Below are 27424 nucleotides of genomic sequence, written 5' to 3' on the forward strand. Positions count from 1 at the left end.
CAGTCTTATTAATATTCTCTCTGAATCCTCCCCTTGACCTAGAAAAATATAGTTCTACTTCACCACAGTTTGGAAGGAAATATATGTTTTATTCCACTACATTTATTTGATAGATGTAGTTACTAGTTACTATTGAGATTTAGCCTTTACAAAACATGTAGGTTTACAAAGAACAATGCAAACCAAAGTTTCCCAATCTTTTTGGTGAATGGCCCTTACAAAAATGCAGTGTTGACAAAGACAATTCCCCTCTAAACATCTCATATGGAGAGAGAGCAGCTTTATTGGATCCAGCTGTATTAAAATACTGTATATATATACAAAGAGTAGGGGAGAAGAAAACAGATAAAGGGCTGAAACTGGCTGACACTGGGCAGAATGCAAATAGGAAGCAATGATGTCAGCCATATACTAGGTTTTGACCTAGTTTTGTTTTTTGTTTTTTTTCTTCTTACCTTCCCTTTGAATCATCTTACAACCAATCAGGTTTATCTTGTTTACCTTTGTTTGCCTCAAGGTTTTCTGGATGTTAAAGACTGTTATGCCTGTTGCTGTAGGGGCACTATTTCAGGACACACTCCTCTGAGTCGCTTTGGAGAAGGAGGACTTGTTGGTCAATTCATTTATTTTACTTATTGAAAAAGTAACGACACTACCAATTCCTCTGATGCATTACATTACTTGTTACTTTACTTTTGTAACTCTGCTTTGAGATCCTTTAAATGCCTCCTGCACGCAGCTCTCTACAAGTCCTGAGCAGTGCGGTAAAACACCCACTAAATCTAATAAAGAAGTGTCATGAGCGTCGTTACCACATCAGCCAGCCAAGAACACACTCTTTTAGTAGAAGCTACCACTTCAACCATATCCCAGACCAATCTGCCCATGAGAGAGAGGCCAGACAAAGAACCCTCCACCAATGGACAATGGATGCAATAAAAGGGGGCCCACTGAGGGTGTAGTACCCAGACTTTTCTGCTCCGCCACTGTGCACTTACATAAGGTTGGGGGGGGGGGGGGGGCATGCGCATTTACATGACGGTATTTGGATGAGCTGATTTGAGCGTTGTGGGTGACGCAACCTGCGCTGGACCAATCAGACCGCTGCAGCGGCGAGTTATGCCGCATGTGAGCGAAACAACCCACCGCTCCGCTCCTCACCGACCGAGCTGCAGACCGCACCGGTGTCGTCTCCGCGAAACGTGCATTCATCTCCCAGGTTAGAAAGAAAACCACTCGTTGGTGAGTACAACCCATTTTCGTCGTGAGTGGTTCGGTACAGTTGAGAAATTCAACGTTTCCTATGTGTTTCGTTGTGGTGGCAGTGCATGTGTTCAGCTGAGTTATGCAACTATGCGTCAATGCATTAGACAAGCTTATAGATACGAGTCACAAACTGGTCTGAGGTAGTGATGGTCTGGGACTATTACTGGTTTTGTGGTAAATTTTTCACCATAACTTCTCCAAGCTCCATGCTCCACACTGCCTCGGCTCTGGGAGTCAGGATGTGAGGAAACTATGTGAGGGAATGTCATCATCTGCCTCAATCCACGCTGGTGACTAACCTGGACTGATACCTGAATTACAAGGTGTTACAATGCTGTCGAGCTGGACAGGAACGGCACATTTGTGTGTAAGTTTAAGTGTAAGTTTAGCATGGCTCGACAGCTGAATGATAGTGGCGAGCGATATAACTGAATTTGTTAAGTTGGAAGAAGTTATTAAAATTGACTACCACTATCATTTTAAAAGGAAGACAGAAGGAGCAACTTCATTTTTAAGCTGATGCAACACCAGCTGTCCATTCTGCTGCATGGCACAGTGTGTTACCTCACTGTAAAGCACTATATATAAAATATATATATATATATATATATATATATATATATATATATATATATATATATACCACCGGTACATCCCCCTGAGAGAGCACCATATCTCAGCCCCAGGATAGGGGAGCCACTTTGATGAATATTTGCTCCACTGACTAGAGTGTCATCCAGTCATCCAATCATCTAGTCTGTAAAATGTTAGTAAATAACGTGTTCACATCACATGTGGCATCAACAAATCACATATTTTGTCCAATCAGTGGTCAGTATAAGCAGCAAATGCTTATTTGTGATAAATTACTTAAACATTAAAGAGATTATTGAAATTATCAATTAATTTTAATTATCTTCTGCCTTGGGCCCTGTCCCCAAGCTGTTCTGTTTTTAGGATAAATGAAGCTGTTATTTTTAAACCAACAAATTATGTAACTGTAGATTTTATATCACAGGAGGTTGTTTTAACTTGGGTACGCTTGGGTTATACATTGACTGTAGCCTCCCAGCTAGGTTTTAGTAACCAATTTACTTGACTCCCTGCTGTCTCCTCGCTGCTGCTACTCCACAGTTTCTCCACCTGTCGGACTGAACAGCCCTCATCATGTCTAAAGGTACAGTGGTTCTGGCCTACAGCGGTGGACTGGACACGTCCTGTATCCTGGTTTGGCTGAAGGAAGAAGGCTACGATGTCATCACCTACTTGGTAATGTTCAAGGCCTGTCCTGTTTGCAACAGGTGTCTTTTTCTGCAACAGCTGCCTTTGTCTGTCATGTATCGCTGAGGTTTTACAATTCACTGTTTTAAGACAGCTGATGCAATTTGTTGTACAGGCATGTGAGAGTCGGCTCTCCCTCAGTGCTACACTCCCAGTTAACTCCCAACCACAGGATTTGGCTTCATAATGCCAGTGCAAATCTAGCCGGATTTACTTTTTGCCCTGGGGCAGCTCACAACTGCACAGCAGGCAGTTTTTTTTTTTTGTTGTCTAACTTTTCATTCAGTGGTTTTGTGCCGCGGGTGATGTGTGACTGTCTATAGATGGCTGCAGTGGCATGTCTTTTTGGCTGTGGATCTGCAGAAGAACAGGAATAGTGTGCAATGATCCATGATGTAATTTACTGTTATGCAAGTCTGGGCTTGTTTAAACTTGAGCAGGTTTTGATGTAAATAGATTAAATAATGCGTCCTGTTTGCAAGTGTAATTCATATTTAATAGAAAAGACATTAACACAGAGCAGCTGTTATAAATATATATATATATATATATATATATATATATGGAGAGAGAATTGAAGAATTGAGTATGACTCCTCTACAAGTTACTGTGAATGTGTGATCAACATTAAAATTAACCACAGATAAAGTACTATTAAAGGCATACTGAAGTGTGTGAGCTGGAGGTTTTGTCAGATGTGTTTACTAGATCAGCATCATATGTTTTTTTTTTTTTGTGGACACATTTTGTGTTTAGCTCAGGAGCTCAGACAGCTCTTTAAGTGGTGTTGATGGTTGGTTTCAGCTGTGAGGAGGTTGTTATATCTTCTCAACAGACGTAACCTGAATTACAAGATGGAGCATTGTCAGAATTAATGCTTCACAGGCATGTGTCTATGTGCTTATATGTGTAGGGGTTATATTCTATTCCACAGGAGCTATAAACCAAATTAACACACAGCTCTTGATTTTTCATACTGTAGTTTGCTTGGCAGATGTTAATGAAAATGTGTACTATTGCATCACTTTGATGTGTAAATAAATGTGTCTCTCTCTAGGCCAACATTGGGCAAAATGAAGATTTTGAAGCTGCCCGGAAAAAGGCAGAAAGTCTTGGTGCGAAGAAGGTGAGAGAAAGAATGAAATATGATTAAATATATTGCTATGGATGAATATGAGTGGTATTAGAATAATAGCAATCCTAAGCAGCTAGAATATGGCTTAAGGATATTATCAGGAATTATTCAAATTCTAAAAATGCCTTCAGTTTTTGTGCCTGTTAGTAGAGCTAAATGCTGGTATAAATACATTTTTTCATACAAAACATTTTGGAGCATTATAAGCCTTTATTGGACAGCAGTCATTGGAAAGATGACAGAAAACCCTATCCCTATACATGTATGTCCCATGCTGCCCACATGTATTTTTATATTTACACTGACATTAAAGAGGTAAATATGAATCTTTTTACAGTAAGGTACTAAATTCACTTTATCCTTTTCATGCCTCCGAGTCGTAGGCATATTGTTTTTTGGGTTGTCTGTCTGTCCATCCGTTCCATTCATCTGAACACGCTACTTCAGTAACGCCTTGATGGAACTTCTTCAAATTTGGCACACTTCACTTGTACTTAGGCATACAACTGCGAGGCAGTAATTCTAGTTTCATATTTGTTTGATTGTAGTTTGATTTCTCAGCAGCATAGCTCATCAGTGTTTGACACACCCATGAAAAAGGGTTTTTGAAATGTTCTCTCTGGCCTTGTCATGCAATGGTAATGAAACTTTGAACAAGAACATGTCTCGTCTCTAAGTGTAATGTCATAGCATACCTGTAATCAGGGTAATTCAATAGTTAGGGTGTGAAAGCTTTCCTCCATTTATGTCACATACTTATGAAACAAAGCTCTTTTGTGTCAGACAATCATCAGTTATTTCTTTTCCCAGAAGGGAAAGATATCGTAAATAATTCATGAAATATTTCTGACATGAAAATGGCCCACAGATGCAGTGAATCAGAGACCTAACACAAGGCTCTGCTCTGTGTCCTGACTTCTGTTACGGTGTAGGTTTTCATTGAGGACCTGCGTGCAGAGTTTGTGGAGGACTTCATCTGGCCCGCAGTTCAGGCCAATGCCGTGTATGAGGACCGGTACCTGCTGGGCACTTCAGTAGCACGCCCCTGCATCGCCCGCCGTCAGGTTGAAATCGCACGCAAGGAGAGTGCCCAGTTTGTGTCCCATGGTGCCACAGGAAAGGTAAACCAGGACACAGGACAAGACAAAGTCTACACTCTGAGGAAGGAGGGTGACCACAAATGTGCTAATATGACCAAATCCCAGTGGCCAAGACGGAAAGAAGAGCCTGAACCTTCAAATCATGGCCTTCATATATTTGGCTAGTTAACAAGACCACAGTCCACAGTCTCAACATTAGGATTTAGGCCATGTAGTTGAACATTAACCTTTTTTAAACCAAACTGCAACAGTAAGACAGAAATCTACTCTCCCCAGAGACATTTCCCTCCCCCCTCATTCAAACCTCTGTCTCATCATCTGTTCATTGAAAAACAATAATAGAGGCTCCCTGTGAATCTGAAGCAGACGTCATCACCTCTGTTGGCTGCACTTTTTTTCTTCGAATGGCACAAATCGTCAGCTAAATGAAATGAGTCACTGCAGTTCAAAGGAAAATGCAAACATATTTTTGCGCTGTGGAGGCCTGCCAGATGTCTGTCTGATTAGCATGTGCCAGGAGAGAGTGAAAAATTAGCCTGGATTCCATGATGCCATTATCTGTCTTCCCTCTTGACTTGTTGGCTGTGTTCCCTTTTTTTTGGTCTGCCAGATGCACTTGGTTATGTGCGCTGGTTTTATGTGTTACTATCACAATTTGTCACGTTTACAGTCCAATGAGCTGCTAAACAGCACTACACTGTCTATTTTTACATTTGTCTTTATTGGGGTGAGACATTTAACATGGAAGACAAATAAACTACAGAGTAAAATCATATTACCATTTGAACTGGAAATAGTAGAATCCAGTGTGATTGAATTCAGAAGAAATCATATACAGTGGAAATCACTTATAGTGATCATGTCTCAAATTGATCACTAAAAGCGGATAATTATTAAAACCAAACTTTTTTCTTTTTCTTGATTTTTCATGCAGATTAACACCTAATTGACATTTGTATTTGTTGCATGAAGATCGAGTAATAAAACAGTTTCACGATTTTACTGATTTACAGAATAAAATGAACTAAACGCCGCTGTGGCCCTCTCCTGTTCCAAGCACAGCCTATGAAGCTCTGAATGGTCAGGGTGAAAACATACACTCCACTCATGTTACACACCTGCTGCTGTGAGAGAGTGGGGACCATAATTATGCACTGTAAAAGTCCCAAATCGCAAGCAGAGCAGGAACGGGAGGGTGAAATAACTCTCTGAGCCACATGGCGCGCAAGTGCACACAGCAAGAACAAACACATCTCAAAATGGGATTTGAAGGTGTCTCGAAAAGTGAGGACCGGCCAAAATGTCCTCACTTTCCCAAAATGTCCTCACTTTGTTAGTAAAATACTTTATTTGATCCTTATATCGATATATATATAACAGTTTACAGTGGTACGCAAGCTGCAACTTTTTTTTAATATGTTGTCATGTATAAAAAGAAACAAAATGAATTCTGTAAGAGGACTACTTTATAAGCAAATTATTTAGACTGCACTTGTATTGGACTGATTATGTCCCAAGCTTTTTGATTCCACATAAGTGGCTGAACACTGTGACTGTTATCACTATAAGCGGTTTCCACTGTTTTAATGTTTAGTCTCTTTAATATACAGTTCATCAGTCAATACCTTAACAATTTGTTGTGTTGTGTCTTTTCCACTTAAAGTTTGTGGAACCAGGGCTGTGTGGCTGTCAGTTGAAGTGCAGTGTCCATATTTTGCCTGTAGGAGGAGACAAACACCACATCATAAAGTTAAAATGCAGCCCTCCAGTAACAGTTTGAAAACAACTTCAGCTGTGTCTGAACCTTTCAAACATTTGATTTCATGACAGTGTTTTGTTTGACACTGATAATGAAGAAACAGACAGAGCACTGTACAAGGAATTTTTAAATGTATTAAAGACGCACAAGGAGGATGTGATCCTGGCATCTCTCACATATCATTCAGACGTAGGAAACTCTCCACTCAGCCTCCACTGTGCACACTTAAAGTCACTGTTGATTTGAAACCATTAACACTGACATAGCTCACGCTATGTGCATAGACCTCAACTATGTGACCTCCACTGTGTTTTTCAGGGCAATGACCAGATACGTTTTGAGCTCACATGCTACGCCCTCTACCCTGAGGTTAAGGTGAGTTTGCTGTTTCACTGTAGTGAGGTAACTACCTGTGTTGTTTGACGCAGTATCTGCTGATGCTGCTGCAGCAAGGACAACATACTTACTCACTCACTCTCTGTTTGTGCGGTCCAGATCATCGCTCCGTGGAGGATCCCTGAGTTCTACAACCGCTTCCGGGGGAGAACAGACCTGATGGAATACGCACAGGTAACTCCATCAGTAGAGTAATGAACCGTGACATTCACATAAGATTTAGTTTGTTGGTGTCAAGATCACTTTTATTTTTGATTAGTCTTGTCAAACATGTGGAATTACTGATTCATCATTTGATTTGGATTAATTTGATTTTGATTTCTGGTTTTTATTTCCTTGCTCAGTTTAAAAGTTTTTGAATCTTTATCTGTCTCTTGTGCTGCATCTGATTTCTGCCCATGGATCAATAAAACGTTAACTGTATGTGTTAACAAATGCCAACAGTTTTCAAACCAAAAAAAAAATCTCTTCACCATATATATTGAATTTAGTTACCTATAGTTAAGAATACAATATAGCCTGTTATTACAGCTCTAATCTACCTGTAATTGAATATCACACACATTGTTCCATTTACTTTTAATCTACCATCCACTGATTTATTTTACTTAGACCACACACGTTCTCTGGCTGTTCCGAAGGTCTAGACTATTTTTGCCCACTAGAGGGTGGTCATGATGTTTTAGTCAACACCTCTCTCCAGCTGTCTTGTGGAGAACATGTGAAATCATGCAGTCCTGAAACACTGAATTGCTGACCTTTTCTTTGAACAAAAAACCAAAAATGTATTTCTTTTTGATTGCAGTATCTCTTTTCAATGCAAAGTCTTCCAGAGGAAAGCAGTGTGGAGAAGCAGATGTATTTTGGTCACACAGCGTGTCGTAAAACAAGCTGCTTGAAGTAGTTTGCTTGGTTCCCCTGTATTCAGGACTTTGTCGACAGACAAGTTTAGCTCTGATTTAAAACCGCTCATGAAACCTTCAGGTGCACCGAAGTTACAGGTAAACAGTATTCAACCTGCTTTCTCTTTCACACTGTAGAAACATGGCATCCCTGTGCCTGTCACTCCTCGGGCACCCTGGAGCATGGATGCCAACCTCATGCATATAAGGTGGGTAGGACTGGTTTGATTCACCTTCTTTACAGTTTCAATATCCTGTTTTTGTCCATAAGAATTCAAAATGATGGTAATTCTCTAAACTATAATTCCAAACAGCTACGAGTCTGGCATCCTTGAGGATCCCAAGGTAAGATGAGCTTGTAATGGCATATTCATAAATTCTTTGAAGATAAAAGATGAACACTCTCATGAATGAGCACTGATTGAATACAAAGAAAGTCACCTGTCTTGAATAATATATCACTTCTTCTGCTCAGTTGTATGTTCATTGATAACACTGACTTTAATCAAAGTAGTTGATTTATCTTAATCAGTGGCACCATTATTCAAGAACCTTTAAAAACTGAACCAGAGACGTGTGTAACATTTCTACGGGTGAAAAGAAAATTTACACCTTAAGAGTTTTAGATAAAATGTCTTTAGGTTCAACACAAACATCTGAATGGTCGATGTCGAGATGACTAAACAATCAGAGACAAAATTGTCAACCTACGCAGAAATAGATTTTAAAATTGGTGCAGTTTACTATTGAGTCAAGTAAATAATCTCCTTTGTTCTCCTCTCCCACACACACAATGTTTGCTGTCATTTCCACAACAGCAGACAGACAACAATTACATACACAGATAAAATGCATCATCCACTTGGAGTGACTGTAAAAATAACATGGCAGTAAGCCTACTGTCCCTTCTGCTGACCCATGCCAGCCCCACCAGAGATGACTCACTCTCCCACAGTGCCATGGGTAAGACACAGTTTAATCTCTGCTGAGGTCAGAGGTCAAAGCAGTACATACAGGTTGCCCCCCTTGACCCTGAAATCTCCCATCCCTTGGTCGCTGTATCTGTGTCTCTGTCTCTCCTTACCCCGGGTCTTTGCCGGGCCCTGGGAATAGCCTGGGACACACAGACACTGACTTGTCGTCAGCAACGCTTCGACTAATTCCCAATTTCATGGGAGCCGGGGAGGGGGAAGGGTTAGGGCGTTGCGCCCAGCTGGGGCCTCCTGGGTTCCAGCCCCAACTCCTCGGGACCTTATTGTTCCAATGGTTGCGCCGCCGCGGGCTGCGACGTGGGAGGGGAGCCATTTCACCGTGACACCGTGACACCAAAATGTCACCAGTAACAGTAAAGTACAAAGACAGCGCGCCAGACAGATGAGTCCCCAATGGACGGGGTATCACAGGGAGGCGAGGGGTCCCGCGCTGCTGGAGTGGAGATGCAGGGGCAGGGCCACTGTAACTCTCAGACCTCTATCTCTCTCACTCTCTTTCTCTGTCCCTTTCCCACCCCTCCACTGCCGCTTTAGTGGCCGGCCTCTGGAGAAATGTTTTGAAAAGAATGAGACGAACCAGCTCAATAGCATAGCAATGTATGATGACTGTATTGTGTAAGTGATGCCATTCAGGGGTTTTGTATTGGACCATTTACTCTAATATTGAATCAATTAATGGCATTAAATACAATGAAATATTTATGGTTGCAAGAGTCCAGAGTGGTTAAAGGATTTAAATACATTACCCCAGGCACAAAATGATATTTTGAACTTTGAATGACATACAATAATTGAGTAATTTTCAGTTGCCACAACCTCTGGCCCCTCTGGCAATGGACTTTTAGTATTAATATGGGTCAGGGTAAACATCTCAACAACACCATAATATCCAAGTATCATTTTTAGATTAAACACAAATTTAAATGTAACTCAAATCTGAAAATTAAAAATAGCCATTAAAACCACACAAAGTGAATTTCTCACCCAAATCCTCAAACCAGCATGTCAGAGTCTGATCCACCTAGAAGGTCATCTGAAAGAGGTCATCTTGTTCTAAGTATCTAAGTATCTCTGTATCAGCCTCTTTCTCTCCTCCAGTTACAGCCCTAAAGGCTCAGGGCGGACCTCGACTATTCAAACTCCCCAACTCACCCACCTGTGGTACAATGGCCCCTCTCTGCTCAACACAGTCAAATTAGGAAATGTCCAAATGGTCGCTCATATGTTCTCCTATAGATAAGAGTCAGCAGAGTTCAGGTTACTCTATGATTAACACTGTATCCTTCCTGATAACCCCAAACCATGTTGCCTGTAGCACAATGGCCTGGTGACTTTTTTTATTTACTCATCCCCAGTTGGTGGCATTAACCTATGTGAAGACATGCACCCAGGGCAACTTCAACAATCTGTTATCATGTCTGCTCTGCCAAATCAAATCAAATCCCATATTACATTTTGGCGATATGAGGATATATATACTGCCAATTGACAAAGATTTTTCTCTAACAATCATTCAGAGATATTAGAGATTCATCTCTGCTTGTTTTTATGGCAATGTTGTATTTATAGGATTTTAATTAGATTTTCAGATTTTTGTCATTTCCATCTAATTATTTTATTTACAAATGTTGCTCAATTAAATTTCCAGAAAATGTTTTGTAAATGTGTTAATGTAATATTCATCAAATTGGGTTAGCAATATTGTTAGATGTCCCTACACCCTCCAGTTCCCTCACTGTCTCCTCTCTCTTCGTCCCTCCACACATGAGCAGTCAGGACCCACCCTGAGGCAGCCTGACACTCGTCCTGTGTCATTAAAACATCACCTCAGTCTTAATTATAGCCTCCGTCAGTTAGCTTCCCCAGGCCCACTACGTTCTTTGATCAAGGAGCTGATGGGCCACTGCTCGTGTTGACCACGTAATGCCAAGCCTCTGCTCATCTAGAGGAAATGAAAACTTGTTTTCTGCTGGTCGCATGGCTGGCTGGGAAGATGGATGGACAGACTGCCTGTAGGGGAAGGAAGTGGTGTTGTAGGTGTTTGTATGCATGAGAATGTGTGCTTTGAAGCAAAGAGGTCAGTGTTTGTCATGTGCCTTCGCTGCCCTCAGGTCTGATTGTTCTGACCTGTAGTACTTAGCGGGTGCTCCCTGTGTACATCTTGGCATCACTCTGGCTTTGCCTCCATGTAGAAAATGCCTCTTGTCCTCATTCAATTTAGCTGAGGGTTTAACATTAACCAAAACATCCTGGGTGTTAAGAATATAAATATCTCTCCAGCACATCACGTGGATATTGTTTTATTCTTGTCTCAATTTGCCATGTTTGCATTTTAAAGAGAAGGACAGACTTGAAACGTGGTGATTTAAGCGTCATTTCCAACCCATTGCGCCAAAGATGTTTTTACCATCCTTTTCTCTTCTACCTCCCTCACAACTCTCCCTTCCCTTCCTCCTCCTCTCCCTCCTGCCACCTCTGCCTCTTTTGGCCCGGTTGGCTTCGATTGAAAACCAATGAGGCAACTAATATGTGGAAAGATAGAAATTTACTTGCTTTAAGTTCATGCGTCAGCCTTCTTCTTTGCTGTATGGGCCGTGTTTAGCACAACAATATGGAAGAAGCAAAGACTGCCAAAGGAGCTGCTCTGTGCTACATGATGGTGCGCTTCACGCCCCATTTCCCACCAATACCCACTGCCCCCCTCGCCTTCTCTATCTCTACCTTTTCCTCTCTTTCAGGGCCATGGCTTTGGGACAGGTCCACCTGCAGGGGGTTTGAATTGAAATGCATTGATCTCTTGCTCACTGGAAACAGGCCTATTCCATTACTTTTCCTTTTTTCTTTGTATCCAACAGGCTGTAAGTTTGGGTTCTCATCTTTTGAGCATTACTCAGTCGGAGGCATGAATTTGTATACATTTTGAAAATGTGTTTTTAATTGATTAGGTGGAAATTGTTCAAATGTGAGGCTTATTTATTTCTGCAAAGTTAGAAAAAAAGGTGTACTTTAATGTGTTTTAGCAAAATATACTAAATCTTGATTACTACTAGTTTGATTAACGCATAGCTAAAAACTGTAAAAAGCATAATGGTATTCTATATAAACACTGTGTAAAGTTTTCCTTTAAGTCAGACACCCACCGCCTACAAATACTGTTACAGCTAATGTACTATAATGTGTTTTATTTGAAGGTTGAAAAAGACAACCATTTGTTCACAACCAGCATATAACGCCACAGGAAACATAGTCTTTCTCATCCTCCAGTATTTAAAATTCAGTCCATCTTTCCCCCCTCAAAGAGTATGCATCAAAAGGCTTTTTAGGGTAGTCATTTTACCCCTCTCCTGTTCACTCTCATTTGGCATCTTTCAGGGCTCTGAGGCAGAAAATAAAGGAGAGGGAGCCGGGCGCCTTCTCAGTCAATTTCGGTGTTTAGTTAAAAGGAAGGAAAGTGATTGCGCTGCTCGTTTTCTCCTCTTTGACAGGCGGCGAGCGGATGCCGATTAGTTATTGTATGATGATTTAGTGTCTGGTAAAGCTTTCCATTTAAATGCACCCAGTAGTTATTTTGCATAGTCCCCCTGCAATTTGCCTCAGCTCAGGAGACATTGGCCATCGTCTTGTCCTAATGCTATGTAATTGTTGGAGGGGCACATCGCTGGGCGGACACGTCGGACGGCCACGCTCTTTAGGTCCCAACCACAACTTACTGAAATCACTCCCTGCTCCCGCCAACTGGAAAAACGACAAACGTCTGTCACCCAGGACAACTTTAGTTGATTTCAGGTGTGGACTTTGAGGCTCTGTTGTGTGATGCCTGTTAAGCAAAATTCTTCATAAAAAAAAACTAGAACAGAAACGTCAGTCAGAAAATCAAAGCTGTATAGCTAGAGGATCAGAGGAGGTGAAGAACTGCAGATGCTTGATAGAATTGGCAGATCAGAGATTTTTACAGACAGTCAGAATATTATTGAGGATTTAATGTTTCTCAAATAGGTTCTGTCATAGTATCAGGTGTGTTTCGACTTGTCAAGTGTTCACTTTTCTTGGGGATGTGAGTCATTTCTTGCTTTTGCCCTTTCCCACTCTCCTTCTCGCTGCATCCCACTTTTCCCCGCCTTCCCCTGTGGTGAAGGGCCTTGCAGGGAAAATGAAACCAAATAGAGGAGAAAAATGGAACATTGATTTTTTTTTTTTTTTGTCTTCACTCAACTCCTGATGGCATTTTCAGGTTTCTCTTTTTTCACGCATCATCCTCTCTTTTCTTCTCACCGCCACACCTCGAGTTGTCTGTTATCACCTCACACAATAGTCTCCACATTTGTGGCACTGCTCTTTGATGAGGTCTCAAAAGGTCCCAGTTATTCATCAAGTGGAATAAAGTGTGTGAAATAGAGAAAGTGATTTTGTGTGTTTTTCTTTCAGAGCCATGCTCCGAATGACCTGTACCTGATGACCAAGAACCCAGACGATTCTCCCAACACCCCTGATGTACTGGAGATAGAGTTCAGAAACGGTTTGTGTCCTTGCAACTCATGTCACCTGTTGAGTCCTCTGTCAGCCTGCATGTGTTTTTCTCACAACTTCTTTAAGCTGTTGTAGATGAAGAAAAAAAAAAAAGTGAAATATTTGTCATGCATGCTCAGAACTGATGTTATTCATTTAGATTCATTACAGAAATGAATTATAATTATTCATTTGATTTAATGAAAATTCAGTCAAAAATATAATTACAAAAGTATAATAAAAATGAAAATTAAAGTTAAAAATCACCATCAATTTTCACCTATATTGAAATTGAAATGAAAATGAAAACATCTGGTTTATCCTTCATCTGTTCTGTCGTATGTCGTGAAATCTGTCGTCCATCAAAACCAGTTTGATATGTAAATTCTATTATGTGCCATGCACTAATACTGGAGACAGATTTTTGTTGACTGATGTCAGTTCTGAACTTCTGTAATCTGTATCAGTGACAGTCAGTGTCCACTCTAGTTCACACCTCTTCATGTTACTTAACATTGATGGTTATAGCCACAGGGCTACAGCTCTAATGTTGACCCGGCTACACTTTATCACCATTCCTGACCACCCAGACTTATCCTTAACCCCTCATAGCATTACTTGGTCCAAAGCTGCTGTGTTTGGCCCGGGGGCACACACACAGGCCGGAAGCATTAAGTCCAGCTAATACACCAAGCCCGGAGGGGCCAGAGAAACACTCATTAGATATATTGCCACAAGGGCCAGGATGAATAGTAGAAAGTGTCACGTGTTTGTGCAAAGTGAAAATGGCAAGAAACATGCAAGCCTGGGGCAAATGGCACAAATGTCCCTTCATCCCTGGTCACTAGTGGTGGCTGAAGATCACAAACATCAATGGCCTGAGAGACACTAGCTCCTCTGATCACTTGAGCTTGACAGCTTTATGAGCCATAATAGCAATTTAAGGAAAGTTCAGACAGTTGCTAGAAGATTTGGTGGAGGTATTTTACATCATTAAATCTCAAGCTGCGGAAAGTGTTTTAAATGTGCAAACTCAGATGCCTTTTAGTAGCTCACATGTATCTGCATTGAAGTGGTGTCCAGGTCACTTTACCAGTTTCTCAAAGAAAATGTTTAACACTAAAACAAGTAGGTTGCTGTCAGTTCAGCTACAGATGAGATATGCTTTTGTAAAACAGTGATGCAGTAGTAAAGCCTGGTCTGGTTTCGCGGGTTCTTTGCAGGCCTTTGCTCCGTTTTCACACATATTCTCTGTGCCTTTATTGAGCACCCTATGACAAAAGCTGTTTTAGTTGTCCACACAAAGGCCTGAGCCTACTCCTCCCTCTGAGCACAAGATCAGCACAAGAATGTTTCATTTCATTCCCCCTCCCACCTTTTCATCCCTGCCTTTCTCACCAAAGTTTTCTCACTGATTAAAAAAGAATATTTAACGACAGGAACCTTTTCCCCCGTCAAACACTCCATTCCCCATTCCTCTCCCTTTTTAAGAAAAAAAAAAATCATCCCTCCCTCCTTTCATGCCAAAGAAGTGGAGAGGAAAAAGAGACAGAGAGGAAAAATGTAAAGCAGTAATTTTTCCTACAACTGTGTCTGCGCTCCCATTGTCTGCACTGTTAGGCTGCGAAAAACTGAAGAAAAGGATCACGGGGAGAAAAACACCCCTCAGTGAATGATAGAACTCGCATGATGGAGAGAGCAAGGGAAAGAGAGAGCACAGGGACGAAAGGCCAGCCCCTTCACTCCCACGTTCAGACACTCACGTAATTTATTTGAACTTTTAATCTAATTATTAGGTATCTGGGAGGGGGCACGGTTTTGATAATGCACCATCCATACTGCCCTCTCCTGCACCGGGAGCTACTTTTTCTTCTTCCATGGGAGCCACCATGATTCCCGCGATATGAGAATGGGCCATCAACAAAGCCCTTGTCTAAAAAAATTTGTCAAGTCCTTCACGTGTCATTCCTCTGAGGGCTTTGTAAACGCTGGCTGAAAGGCGACCAGAAGTGCTGCTCTTCTCTTCAGAGCTATTTGACAGACAACTGCAAGCATGCTGAAGTATGTGTGGGACTGAATGCTGGATGGATGGAGAGCGAATATCAGCATGTTTTTTTTTCTTTTTTTTCTTTTGCTCATTTCCTCTCCTCCTTGTGTAATCCAGAAATGGTTATATTCCCTTATCAACACACACACACGGACACGCACACTCCTTTTCACCCATGTCTCTGTTTGTTTCCTCGCCTCCACCTTTGGCCCTTGTTGCTCATTGAAGGCCATGAATAAGCAGGTCCATGACAGTGATTGATGTGCACTTGGTTTAAGTGGCTTTGGACAGGAAGTGTGTGGCGTGAACGTGGGTGTCTTTTAAAGAAAAACTGTGTGTGTGTGTGTTAGAAACACGGTAACAGGAAGATGGATGATGAATCCACAAGTGGTTTTGCCTCCTGCACATGCGCATGAACACACAAACACTCAGTGGCAGAAAAAAATTTCAGGGCTAAAGAGAGTATGGGTAACAAAGCTGCGTGTGTAATTGAATTAGGTAAAGGCCTGCCCACGATTTCACAGCTTTCAAATGAGCAGAGCCTTTGAATTTATTAGCCCTTCTCACCACCTCCTTTTGTAATGGTTTTCACTTTTAGCTGACGACTATTGGTTTCAGTGACTGAGATAATGAGCACTTGTCAACAGATTTTATCAACTCTTTACTGTTTTTTTTGTTTGTTTTGTTTTGGGTTTTTTGACAGTTAAGTCAGATGAAATGAACTTTTTTAGGTTTTTTCAAAAACTGTCCCCCTGTTGATTAACTAGGGTCTATTAAGGTAACATTTTTTATTCAGTGTTCTTTGTGCGCTCTGTGTTGATTGCTTCTCTAATCTCAGTGAAAAACTTGTTTTTACCCTTCTCAAAGAGGAAATACTAGTGTGGCAGGTAATGTCAGACAGTTGCACTACTTGAATTGTGTAGTATTACAATTCCCATGGTACTAGTGGGGAATGATACCATTACAATTTACACAGGAGCTTACCCAGGCATATCAGAAAATGTTATTTTGTGTGGCAACAACAAATTTCTTCTTGAAGGTATTTTTCCCTACATCAGATGCCAATCAAGTGAAATATATCACATATCAAAAATATGATATTCACTCTAATTCATGACACTATACAGCCATACAGGAAATGCTAATTTTCTTGTATTACATTTGAGTGACTGTGTAGCATAGGGTAACATTTAACAGTCAGTTTTCATTGTTTGCCACAAAACAAATAAACCACTGGATAAATTTACTTGAGCTCTGCTCTGGAAGTGATTTACTTCAAAATCAAAATACATCTTTCTCATGAACAGACATTCAAAATGTTATGATGATTGCTGTCTTTGTTTTTGAATCTCAGACATAAAAATGCATTGTAGATTGTGATGTTGCTTTAATTTCACTGTAACACTATTTGACAGTCCCAGATGAAGTACATTATAAATCATATAAATCAAAGATTAAGTAAAGAAATCAACATTTTTTCCTTTAGGAGTGCCTGTCAAGGTGACCAACGTGAAGGAGGGCAAATCCAAGGACTCACCACTTGATATCTTCTCATACCTTAATGAGATTGGGTAAGAATTTTTCTGTGGTATATACTGATTTCTGTAAAGCATAAAAAATGTATACTTTCCATGTATCATTTATTTAATGTTAAATGCAAAGGAAGCCTCTCTATCACAGTAGTGTGTAAATGTCCCCACAGGCGAAATAGTGGTTAAGTTCACCACCTCTAAGGGATGTGTGTCTGTCGCAGCTGGCCTGGGATAAAATCCCACCAGAATTTTCCTTCCTGTGTCTCCTCCACTCTGTCTCACTTTCTACTTTCCAACTGTCCAAATAAATGAAGAGCAATAAAGGTGGGTTGACTGATGCCAAAGAAAAAAATCAGTTTCCTCTGTTGCCTGTGAGGATTCTTTTTTTTTGGGAAATAGTTGTTAACTTTAGTCACTATCATTAAACTCAGTTTATGTTAAGTTAATGCTGCTTCATTTCATGCACCATTGACTTGTTTGTAACATTTATAGTTCAAAACGAATTGGTATTAATTTCCATCATCAGGGGAAACAATGGTTTGTCAGCTTTGCCATTCAACATATTATATTTGAGGAGATGACATAAAGAAGGAAACAGGGTGTTTGTAGAAGAGGCCACAGCGACTATAATGCTATAATACTCTAATGCTGGATTTACCATCATGCTGACAGTCCTGCAGAAATTAGAAAAGATATTGTAACAGGGATGTGAATTCTCTCTGGCGGTGTTGTATTTTTTTCTTTTTATATATAATAATTGTGTTTAATAAATGTTTATAGATTATAATGTTAAGCAGGTCAATTAAGACTTTATTTAGTGTTCATATGTGGACAAAACTAATTCATGGTGAAATTATTTTTGTTGTCGTTGTCTGACTCTCCGTGTCTTTCTCTCAGAGGAAAACATGGTGTGGGCCGGATTGACATTGTAGAGAACCGTTTCATTGGGATGAAGTCCAGAGGTAAGGAATTAAAAATTAGATTTGATTAGTATCTGTCTTGGTTATGACATATTTTCTATTTGTGCCAAGTTAGTCTGACAGGATGCTTTATTCACACAAACAGTGATAAAGACAGTAAATGCAGTGAGATGGACAGATTTGCAATATTTTAATTTTACATCTATTCAAAAGCTTTCCTTTCACTGTCCAGGGCTTTCATGCAATTTGCAGTTATTTTACTTGAGTGCTTTAAGTGTCACAATATTCCGCTTTCATAAAGGTGGGCTGGATGGCAAACACACTCTCCTCAAAGGAAATGTTTTCCACTGGTTCACCTGGAATCAAAGACACCGAAGTTACTCCCATTCACTTATGCGTGCACACACATACAGAAAACACACACTGTGATAGATAACGACGCACACGCTTCACTGGATAAACACAAATAGCAGTCGATCACATGTGTGCCAATGGAGTTGCACAGGGATGTTTTTCTCTTTATCTTTGATATCAACAGGCAGCTTGAAAAGCTCCTTTGTTAGATGTCTACATGTGTTAGTACAGAAAATCTACAAGGCCAGTGAGCTTTCCTGGCCTTGTACGATGCACACACACACACACTCCACACTCCCCCACGACACGATGTGCTATGATTGGCAAATTGACTGGCCAACAGACTGTGGCTGTGGCGCAACTTGGCAGGTAGAAATTGGAAAATGGGAAGCCCACTTTTCTCTCCCCTCGGCTGAACAAAAGATCAAAGCTTTTTCCTCCAGTGAAGCAATAGGAAGAGGTGGAACACAAGATGTCCAAGTGGTTGAATAACTACCATCGAGTGTACATGTTGGTCTCCTCTGGAATGGCAGTTGTGTTAGCACAATAGATGATGGGAGGGATTGAATGGGGACATGTCATACTTATTTGTGTTGGGTCATATTTATTTGTGTGGGGTCAGGGAGGTGGGGAGATTAAAATGGTTTGTCAAGAATGTTGTCACTGTGCTACAAAACATTCAACGGCCTGTGTGTCAGACTAACATTTCCCACCTGTCACAGTGCTGTCAGACCTCTGACCTGTGCACGGGGGATGGGGTTTGCTGAGGTGCACCTATCAAAAGCAGTCGGAAATGGCTGCATCTTTTTGATGGTGGGCAGGCGGCCTCACGTCCATTCCCTGGTGCTGTCAAACTACAGGACTGTGGCACAAAAAATAATACAAACATTTTTAATATACTTACTTGTTTATTCAAGTAAAAATTATTTTCTATCAACTTCCGTCCATCTAAAGATATTTACCTGCTTTTTTTGTACTTGTGTTGCCTGTTTATGCTGGATTGACAGTTTGCCCAATGGGTGAGAGGAGATCAGCTCAGGATGAATTAATTCCTGACTTGAACCCCTGCAGGCCTGCAGCATGGTTAGCATACCTGCAGTACTCATATCAAAGATTAAAACCTCAAAAACCACAGGGGGTGTTGTCTCTTTAAGCTTAACTAAACTGCCACTGTTGGAGCTTACCCAGATAGCGTTTCATTGTTTGCTCCTCTCTGTTAAGCTAGCTCTCTTTTGGAGCACTTAAGCCAAGTTGTGTTGGAGGGCAGTTTTAACTTATTTATCTGATAGAGCCAGCGGAAATGTCCCTACGTGCCCTCTGTTTTCCTGGATCACCAAAGAGCCACAAGCCATACTGGCTCAGGTGGCAGTCTTTTGAGGCTTTAGACAATTAGCAGCATTGCTAAGCTCTGTTTTTGGCCACCAGCAGATAGTAAGTGCTTCTCCATTTTCAGATCAGGACCGGTGCTGGAGTATTTAGGGTCATACAGATTTGAGCTTCACTGCTCACTAGATTGGAAGAGATTAAATAGTGCTCATCTGTTAAATCTCAGAAAAGGGTTTTGGAGTCAGGAGAACGCCATACAAATTGTACAATTTGGCAGCCTGTTGTTGGCCGTAGTTGAGTGTCCGTTTGGCAGCTTGGCAGCCTAGCTTGAATCAAAAACGTGTGACCATCATTCACATTGACAGTTGATGTGAAGAACCATGTGTTGGATGGGGAGCCGGCACTCTCAGTTTTTCAAAATTTCAGCTCTCGCAAAAATGGATGTTGATAAAGCTCCTATTTCTGTTGTCAGATCTGCCTTGTATCATTTCCCCTGCCCTCCTTTTGTTTTATCTGACATTTGAGTGACAGCTTCATTTCTCCCGTCATCTACCTCATCTTGTCTCCCCTCACCCCTCCCTCCATGTCCAGAGGGGGTAAATTGCAGGGTAGGCAGAACCCTGGTCCAGGCTCCAGGCTGGCAGGGGCCTCCTACCCTGTCATTTACCCGGGACAGGCTCATCCATGTTTTGTGAGCACTGTGAAGGCCTGTCTGTCAGACAGCTGATGGCTAATAGAGCTATTCGCTTATAGTTAGTTCAGATAAACAGGGATGTTGTTTATGCTCCTATGCATGGCCATTGATGAGGATGATGATGATGATGACTTGGCCACTGGTTGTGGTAAAATGAAGATATGTATCAATCTAAGTATTTAATTTAATTTTTTTTATTATTATTTTGTTCTTTAGATGCAGCTTTACATCATTTGGACCTCAAAAATGTTGTAGACTATATAAAGATGAGAGATAGTGTGTTGAATATTTGAGATAGAAGCATTATACAAGCTGGTAAAAGTCCATGCATCTCTTTACTGATCTGTTAACTCGTGCTCGAAAAGCTATTGTTGTGTTTCCTGCAAATATTAATTTGTTTTGTTGTTTTTTGTTTTTGTTTTTTTTGTGCGTGTTTGTCAGGGATTTATGAAACCCCAGGGGGCACCATCCTGTTACAGGCCCATTTAGACATCGAGACGTTTACCATGGACAAAGAGGTACGGCGGATCAAACAGGGACTGGGTATCAAGTTCTCTGAACTCGTCTACAATGGTAAGTCCCTGAAATACACAATCTTTTAGTTATTCTGTTATATATATTGTCTTTCACTCCATTTTACTTCTAGGCTGAATGCTTTAGTCATGACATTGTTCAGCCAGGTATCACATATTATTTTCAGGACAGGTCAGAAATGCATTTATTGCCATTACACATTGGAAGTTTTCACATGCTGACAGATGCTGAGTGTTGCATGGGCGGTCACTTGTTTGTGTCTGAAACGTCACTGTGCACCTTATATAAGATTTAGGTGAATGTGCGTACGTATGTACCTGTGTGTTAAGTATGTTTGCATGTGTGTGCATGAGCTTTTCTTGGCTCAGGTGTCTTAATCCTCCCTTCTGCTCGGTGTCCAGTCCCCTGCACCTTCATCCACATAATAGGATCAGTGCCATTAGAGACCGACTACTAGGCCACTTCAGTTATATCCTCCAGAGACAGGAAGCAAACACATGCACGCACACACACACAGACACTCACACACACAAAGGTGTTACCTTCAGAAGCAGGGCAGAGATTAAACCCATTGTAGATTTAAATCATTAATAATTCTGCAGATTCATAACAGACGGCTGGTGGTGTGGCTTATGTTAACAATCCACCTGTCCTGCATCTGCTTTGCATTAATACTGCACCATTTATCCAAACAGCCTTTCATTACAGAAGCTGCAGCAGTTGGAGGTGGTGCAGTAGTGATGCAGGAAGCATTTGACAAGTGGAAAGTAAACAACAGCCGCTCCTGTATCAGTTGCATCAGTTAATTAACTGCTTAGTTGATTGAAAGAGAGTTCATCAGAGTAAATTATAAGAAATGATTAATGATGTATGTATATATGTATGTATAGGCACCAAACATTTGCTCCACTAATCAAATGTACATAATTTTCTTGTTTATCCAGGTTTAATACAGAATTATACTTTTTTTAATTTGTGATTATTTAAAATAAGCAATTTGAAAACATCACTTATCACGTGAAAGGTATTTTTCATTACTTTGTAAACTAAATAGACCAGATGATGAATTGATTAATCAATGATAATAATAATAATTAGTGGAAGCCTAAATCTTACAGTGACACATGGTCCTAACATGAGTACTAAGACAAGATTGAATTGACTCTAAACTAAAACGGGGCCTGTGTGTGACTGCCAAATCAGAGGCAATAAAAGCAGGGAAGGATTGTGTCTTTGAACATGGCCAGACGATGAGGTGGAGGTCAGCCGCTGATGAGAGGAGGACCCCTGCTGAGTGGGGCGTGCCTGACCTCTGAACATACAGACATTTCCTTTGCCCATCTGTCTCAGAGACTGACGGGCCAGGTCTGCAAAATGGGAGAAAAGAAAGGGGTTGAGGAACTTCACCTGGAACAGAAATGAGAACAAAGCACAGAAAGAGTCATATCTCATGAGAGGGAATGGTGGTCATCACACAGACCCCTGTAGGCCCTGCTGCTAAAGGAGGTGCCTCTTTCTTCACTTGCTCAGTCCCATACGTTGTGTTTTGCCATTATCCAGTTAATAACATTTATAATAATAAATGTAAATATATATAAATACAAATATCAACAAAACTAGCACTATTTCAGTGGTTATTTAGCATCCATAAGGGTTCTGACTTTGTGTTTAAATGAACTAAAATTAAAAACAGTAGAATCTAAAACCGTGTGTTTAGACAAATCCTAACAGCTTTGCTTTTTGTGACATAAAAGATGTTCCTGTTTCTTTGCTCGCCTCAGGTTTCTGGTACAGTCCGGAGTGTGATTTTGTGCGTTATTGCATAGCCAAGTCCCAGGAGAATGTGGAGGGCAAAGTACAGCTGTCCGTCTTCAAGGGTCAGGTTTACATCCTGGGACGAGAGTCAGCCAAGTCCCTTTACAATGAAGAGTTGGTCAGGTAAGATAAAGTGTGTGTGTGTGTGTGTGTGTGTGTGTGGGTGCTAGTAAAACAGAAGTAGCCATGTGTAAGTGAATCAAAGTGCATGCTTGTTCTTACTTGACAGCTGTGTTTGGCTGCTCTGGGCACAGTGCAACTATTCCACATGTTCACCAGTCGGCCTGTTGTTAGGTCAGCTTGCCCAAGTTCTCTTATGACCTCCACATCAACATATTAAACCGACCCTGCCTCACAAAGACATCAGAGAAGTGTCAAGCTCAGTTCCTGGAGGGCAGCCCCCGACCCTAACCCCTCCTACTACACCCCAATGCCCTCTTAGCCGTGGTAACAGTGGGTTTGTTCAGGAGGCTGACCCCTCATGCCCTCTGGGCAGGCTCAGCACTGACCAAAGTAAAACCCCTCCATATGCCCCTCTATCTCCACTTCAGTCACACACACTCCAGTTGTACCCTAGAGTCGGGGAGCTAATGGCATTTTCAGCCAGAGGAGAGAGGGGATTTCACTGGGCTTGTAACCAGGGTGTCATACTATTTAAGCAGGTCAGAAAGACAGAGACAAGGAAACATGGCTCACACTGTCAGCCATTCAGTTTTTTAGTCTGGTTCGGGAGAGACAGAGATAAATAGAGGTGATACTGTACTCAGACTGCACTTTCATCCAGCCCTTTTAACCTGTGTTGTATTAGCATATTACTTACTTTTTTTTTTCTTTTTTTTTTACAGTATCCTCTATTCAATAAAACATGTAATAACGAACTGCTGAGTCACTCGAGATAAATCAGGACTCATCAATCTTTAAAACAGTCATTTGCTTCGAGACTCTCACTGATCAAGGCTCATGTTCTCATTTCAACATTTCACCTTTCTGAGACACATTTCTTGGCTCGACGACTCATGAGTGTGACAGACATGTAGTGCTGCAACATCACAAAGTCCTCAGGGCCACGGACAGATGGGCGCAGTGGTTCTTCATAAAAGAGCTCATTACCAACGGTCCAAACTAAGACCATCAGTCTCAAATGCATTGACACACAGTGACACCAAACTCTGCATCATGCTAATGGAGAAGATTCAATTGTTATGGGCTAAAGTAACTTTTATTCAAGTTTGACCTGAGTAATGTGGAATTTTTGAGGCCCATGCCAATGTCAGTATTTAAAAAAATATATATATTCAGTAACATTATATTATCTGAAATTTGTTTTCATAGAAATAGACACATTTTGGCCTGGATCCCTGAGTTTTGTTCTTTGTTTGTTTGTTTTTTATGAAAGAGCTGTGATGAAGATGTGTGGTACAGGATATTTTTAACATTTAAACAGTTAAGTTTTACATGAAAAATGACAGTGACTAAATATAAAATGGAGTTGTCAACAGGATTTTTTAAAATAAATAAGAACAATAGGTAGAACCAGAGATAAACCTTAAGACATATTTAACTTATTCAAGGAAATATTATAGGGGCTCGAAAAGACTGATTTTCCAATTAATTGTGATTTTTTTTATAATCCAATATTGATTTTTCAAAACCCATTACTGATGTGTGCATTTTCACCATTATTCAGTCTGTCCCTGGCAGCTAACACTATCTAACAGCTGTCTGCAAATGTTAGGCTGATGTCTTCTTAACACAAACAGTGCAGATGAATTAGTGAGCAGACTTTCAGTTTACAGCTTATAACAGCTGATATCTGTACTTATATGTAGCTGTATTGGATAGCACGTATTTATTTATTTTTAAAATATGCACAATAATCATGCCCTTGTAAGCGGCGCAGATGTTTAATGTTCATTCTTAACTGTTCTGCACATTTAGGCCTTAAAAGATATAGATGTTTCATGTTTTAGTCATGTTGCATTTGCTAAAGAAAACAAATCCCAGGTCCACATTTTGATAACCATGTTATGTGTTTACGCTTTAGCTATAATTTGCATTTTAGACACTTTCATATTCAAGGAAATAACTGTGTTCGTCACTTGTTGAAGTTTACATTCACAGCATAAATTCAGAGAAGTGCTTTATGACACATTGGTATTAATCTGATGTAACTGAATCATCAGAAATCAAATTAGAATTGAATTGAACCGGGAGATCAGTGGGGGTTTAAGTTTCTCCCCATGTCATTTCTCTCTCTTCATTTCCTGAGAGTTCTTTACTGTCCACTATAAAATGAGGGAATAGATTAAAAAATGTTTAAATGATGGCAAATGCACTTAAAAATGCAGCTTTGTCAAAGATTTATTGCTGCAATTTCCGCTCATTGCTGCCAAAACTGTCAGGTAATCGGGTTTCACTGACATATCAGTCAGACTCTACTGCTACAGTTTTGCCACAAAATAAGTAAGAAAAAAACATAACGGAACATTTTAATGGATGGTAAGTTCTCGTGGTTTAAGCAGGATAGCACACTGTTATATATTATTATTTAATATTAGGGTTATCGTGGATTATCATAATGTCTGCAGTGCCGTAGACATTTACATGTACCTGACAGTGATACACCTGGAAGCCGCGGTCTCTCTCTCTCACACACACACACACACACACACACACACATACATGCGCTTATTCGCCACTACATGAAAACCTGCCACAATCACACACATACACAGACAGACCAGACTAGGCATGAAACCCCCACTGGCATCCTGTTGTCTCTCCACATGCAACAGTAAACGGCGTCATTAACACAGTGGTAATACAGCCCGTCACCGCACCCATCTGAGACAGAAATGTCACCCTTCTCGCTGTCTGCTGCCTCCACTCTCAATTAGACTGCAGGGTTTCTTCAAGGAATACACAAAATATCACATGCTTACACACACACACACACACACACACACACACACACACACACACACAGAGAGAGAGAGACAGAGTGCTGTATTCTTTGAAGCCACTCACTCATAATCATCTTCAGGTGCCGGGCAGGGAGCCTTGTATTGAGAGTTGATGATTTAGTTGTCGGTCTTTCTTTTTATAGTGTTTATCCTATCATTTGTTGGCAATTTCCTCTTTTGCTAAGTGCTTTTGAAGAATGAGTGCAAGCTGTACATTGGGTGTTGGGGGTGTCACGGGGAGGAGAGGACTCAGTGAGGGAGTGTATTAAGCACTGCAGGTAGAAACTGCCGTAATTACACGGCACACGGACACTCTTTGTGAGACCCTCGCACGCACTAAGAAGAGATGACTACAACAGGCACCCTCGACAACATAGAACAGGCACAAGTTATAGATTTACTTCTTTTTTAGAAGAAGTGGATAAAGTGAAAGGCAGAAACACCAGATTACAAAATCATCTCGACACTTAGCTCACAATTGATATGATGGGATTGTTTTAAAGTGGGTTATGTACGTCTTTTGTGTGCTTTTGTACATGAGTGTGTTTTCATTCCCCAGTATCGATTCTTCGTTATTCAGGACAAACAATGCTAAAGAAGAGCATTCAGAGGGAAATCGATGGGAACATTATTTCAACAGAGCAGATTATCAATGATCCGGTTATTTCAGTAGCTGATCAGGCTCCATGTCTGTCACTTTACTGTTTATTCCAAACATTTCAATTTTTTTGTTACTAGAGTATCCTGCCACCTTTTCCCCCCAGCTCTTGAGCTATGTTTTTCTCCAACCTCAAACTTGAAGATTGGTCTCTGTTGACCCCTTTCTTGACTGATCTTTTCACTCCAGCATGGACGTGCAAGGAGACTACGATCCATGTGATGCCTCTGGATTCATCAGGATTAACGCTGTCAGGTTAGCGCCCTTTGTACCATAGTATTAATTCCAAACAGCAGCAAGACATGAGGTTGTTAGTTAAGATTTTCCTTCTTGTTCCTCTCCACAGGTTAAGGGAGCACCATCGTTTGCAGGGTTTCTCCAGCACCAAGCAGTGACTGTTGCAGTCCTGTGAACCATCTTTCTCCACTGCGTCTTAAGCAGTAGTAGGTTTAGATCTTGTGCCTCCATTGTCTACCTTTTGCCTTATTGTCTACTCTTAGTTATATTAGCAATAGCACACCAGAGTTTAGCTGCGGACACTTGACATTTTTAGATTGTGAAGAGTGGAGGAAGAAAATCTATCAACTGTAACATCATGAGAATAAAAAATGTTTGAATGAGTACTGGTGATTAAGAACTATATTGTGAAAGAATATTTTAAGAAAACCTATATCTTAGTATTTCATTCCCTGAATTTGTGTGGTTCTTAATATCAGTAGGTCAATACTTGAACTCAATTCTTTGTTTTAGAAATAAAATAGAATTTATTGTGTTTTTTGTCCTCTGCTCTTTCCTTAATTCATTACAGAAAATAATGATCAGTTTCCACGCCGACGCAGTGGTAGCACACATCAGCCCCTGTCAGGACGAATGTGTCAGTGATTAATAGCTCATGCCTTCAGTTGACAGTCTATTTATTAACGCTTGCCTGTTTAACTCTTGGGGCCGTACATTCACTGCCCCGTGAAGATGTCGGGGCAGAGAGGACACTGTATCATATTTACAATATGCAGATGAAGCAGGAGCAGTGTAGGAGTTTGGTACAGGCGAAAGTGAACGTGGTGGCTGCTCTGATAGCCACTGGAGTGGAAGTGATGAGGCCATTTCTGAGCTCAAATGGCACAAGTCAAATGGAAGGAAAACCAATTGGCCACATATGTACGTTTCACTGCTCGGCATGGGGTCCCCAGGCTTCGAGAACAGAGGAAACAGGCAGAAGCGTTCTCAAGACAACGACAGAGTAT

At 40.8% G+C, this 27424-nt stretch overlaps 1 protein-coding gene across 2 annotated transcripts; it reads left to right on the forward strand.

The window, feature by feature from the left end:
* Positions 1-967: 967 nt before the first annotated feature.
* Positions 968-26952, forward strand: ass1 (argininosuccinate synthase 1). 2 transcript variants are annotated; one of them, XM_071466482.1, is made up of 15 exons: positions 968-1242; positions 2401-2535; positions 3605-3673; positions 4615-4803; positions 6860-6916; positions 7037-7111; positions 7978-8048; positions 8154-8184; positions 13257-13347; positions 16871-16955; positions 17814-17878; positions 20652-20783; positions 22526-22682; positions 26370-26435; positions 26527-26952. In XM_071466482.1, the coding sequence occupies exons 2-15, from the start codon at positions 2434-2436 to the stop codon at positions 26573-26575; spliced, it is 1239 nt and encodes a 412-aa protein (XP_071322583.1). In that variant the 5' UTR covers positions 968-1242; positions 2401-2433; the 3' UTR covers positions 26576-26952. The 2 variants fall into 2 exon arrangements, with proteins under 2 accessions (XP_071322583.1, XP_071322584.1); XM_071466483.1 differs by lacking the exon at positions 968-1242 and adding an exon at positions 1504-1633.
* Positions 26953-27424: the final 472 nt, after the last annotated feature.

The sequence above is a fragment of the Trachinotus anak genome, unplaced genomic scaffold, assembly GCF_046630095.1.
Source record: "Trachinotus anak isolate AG129_WGS33_773 ecotype Australia unplaced genomic scaffold, CSIRO_AGI_Tana_v1 ptg000028l, whole genome shotgun sequence".
Lineage (NCBI taxonomy): Eukaryota > Metazoa > Chordata > Actinopteri > Carangiformes > Carangidae > Trachinotus > Trachinotus anak.

Bases quoted from the DNA above. Each gene is read 5' to 3' on its own strand.
- ass1 (XM_071466482.1), top strand. From the start codon at position 2,434: ATGTCTAAAGGTACAGTGGTTCTGGCCTACAGCGGTGGACTGGACACG. The intron at 17,879-20,651 runs GTAAGGAATTAA...CGTGTTTGTCAG, and splicing joins CATTGGGATGAAGTCCAGAG to GGATTTATGAAACCCCAGGG. The intron at 22,683-26,369 runs GTAAGATAAAGT...TTTTCACTCCAG, and splicing joins TACAATGAAGAGTTGGTCAG to CATGGACGTGCAAGGAGACT.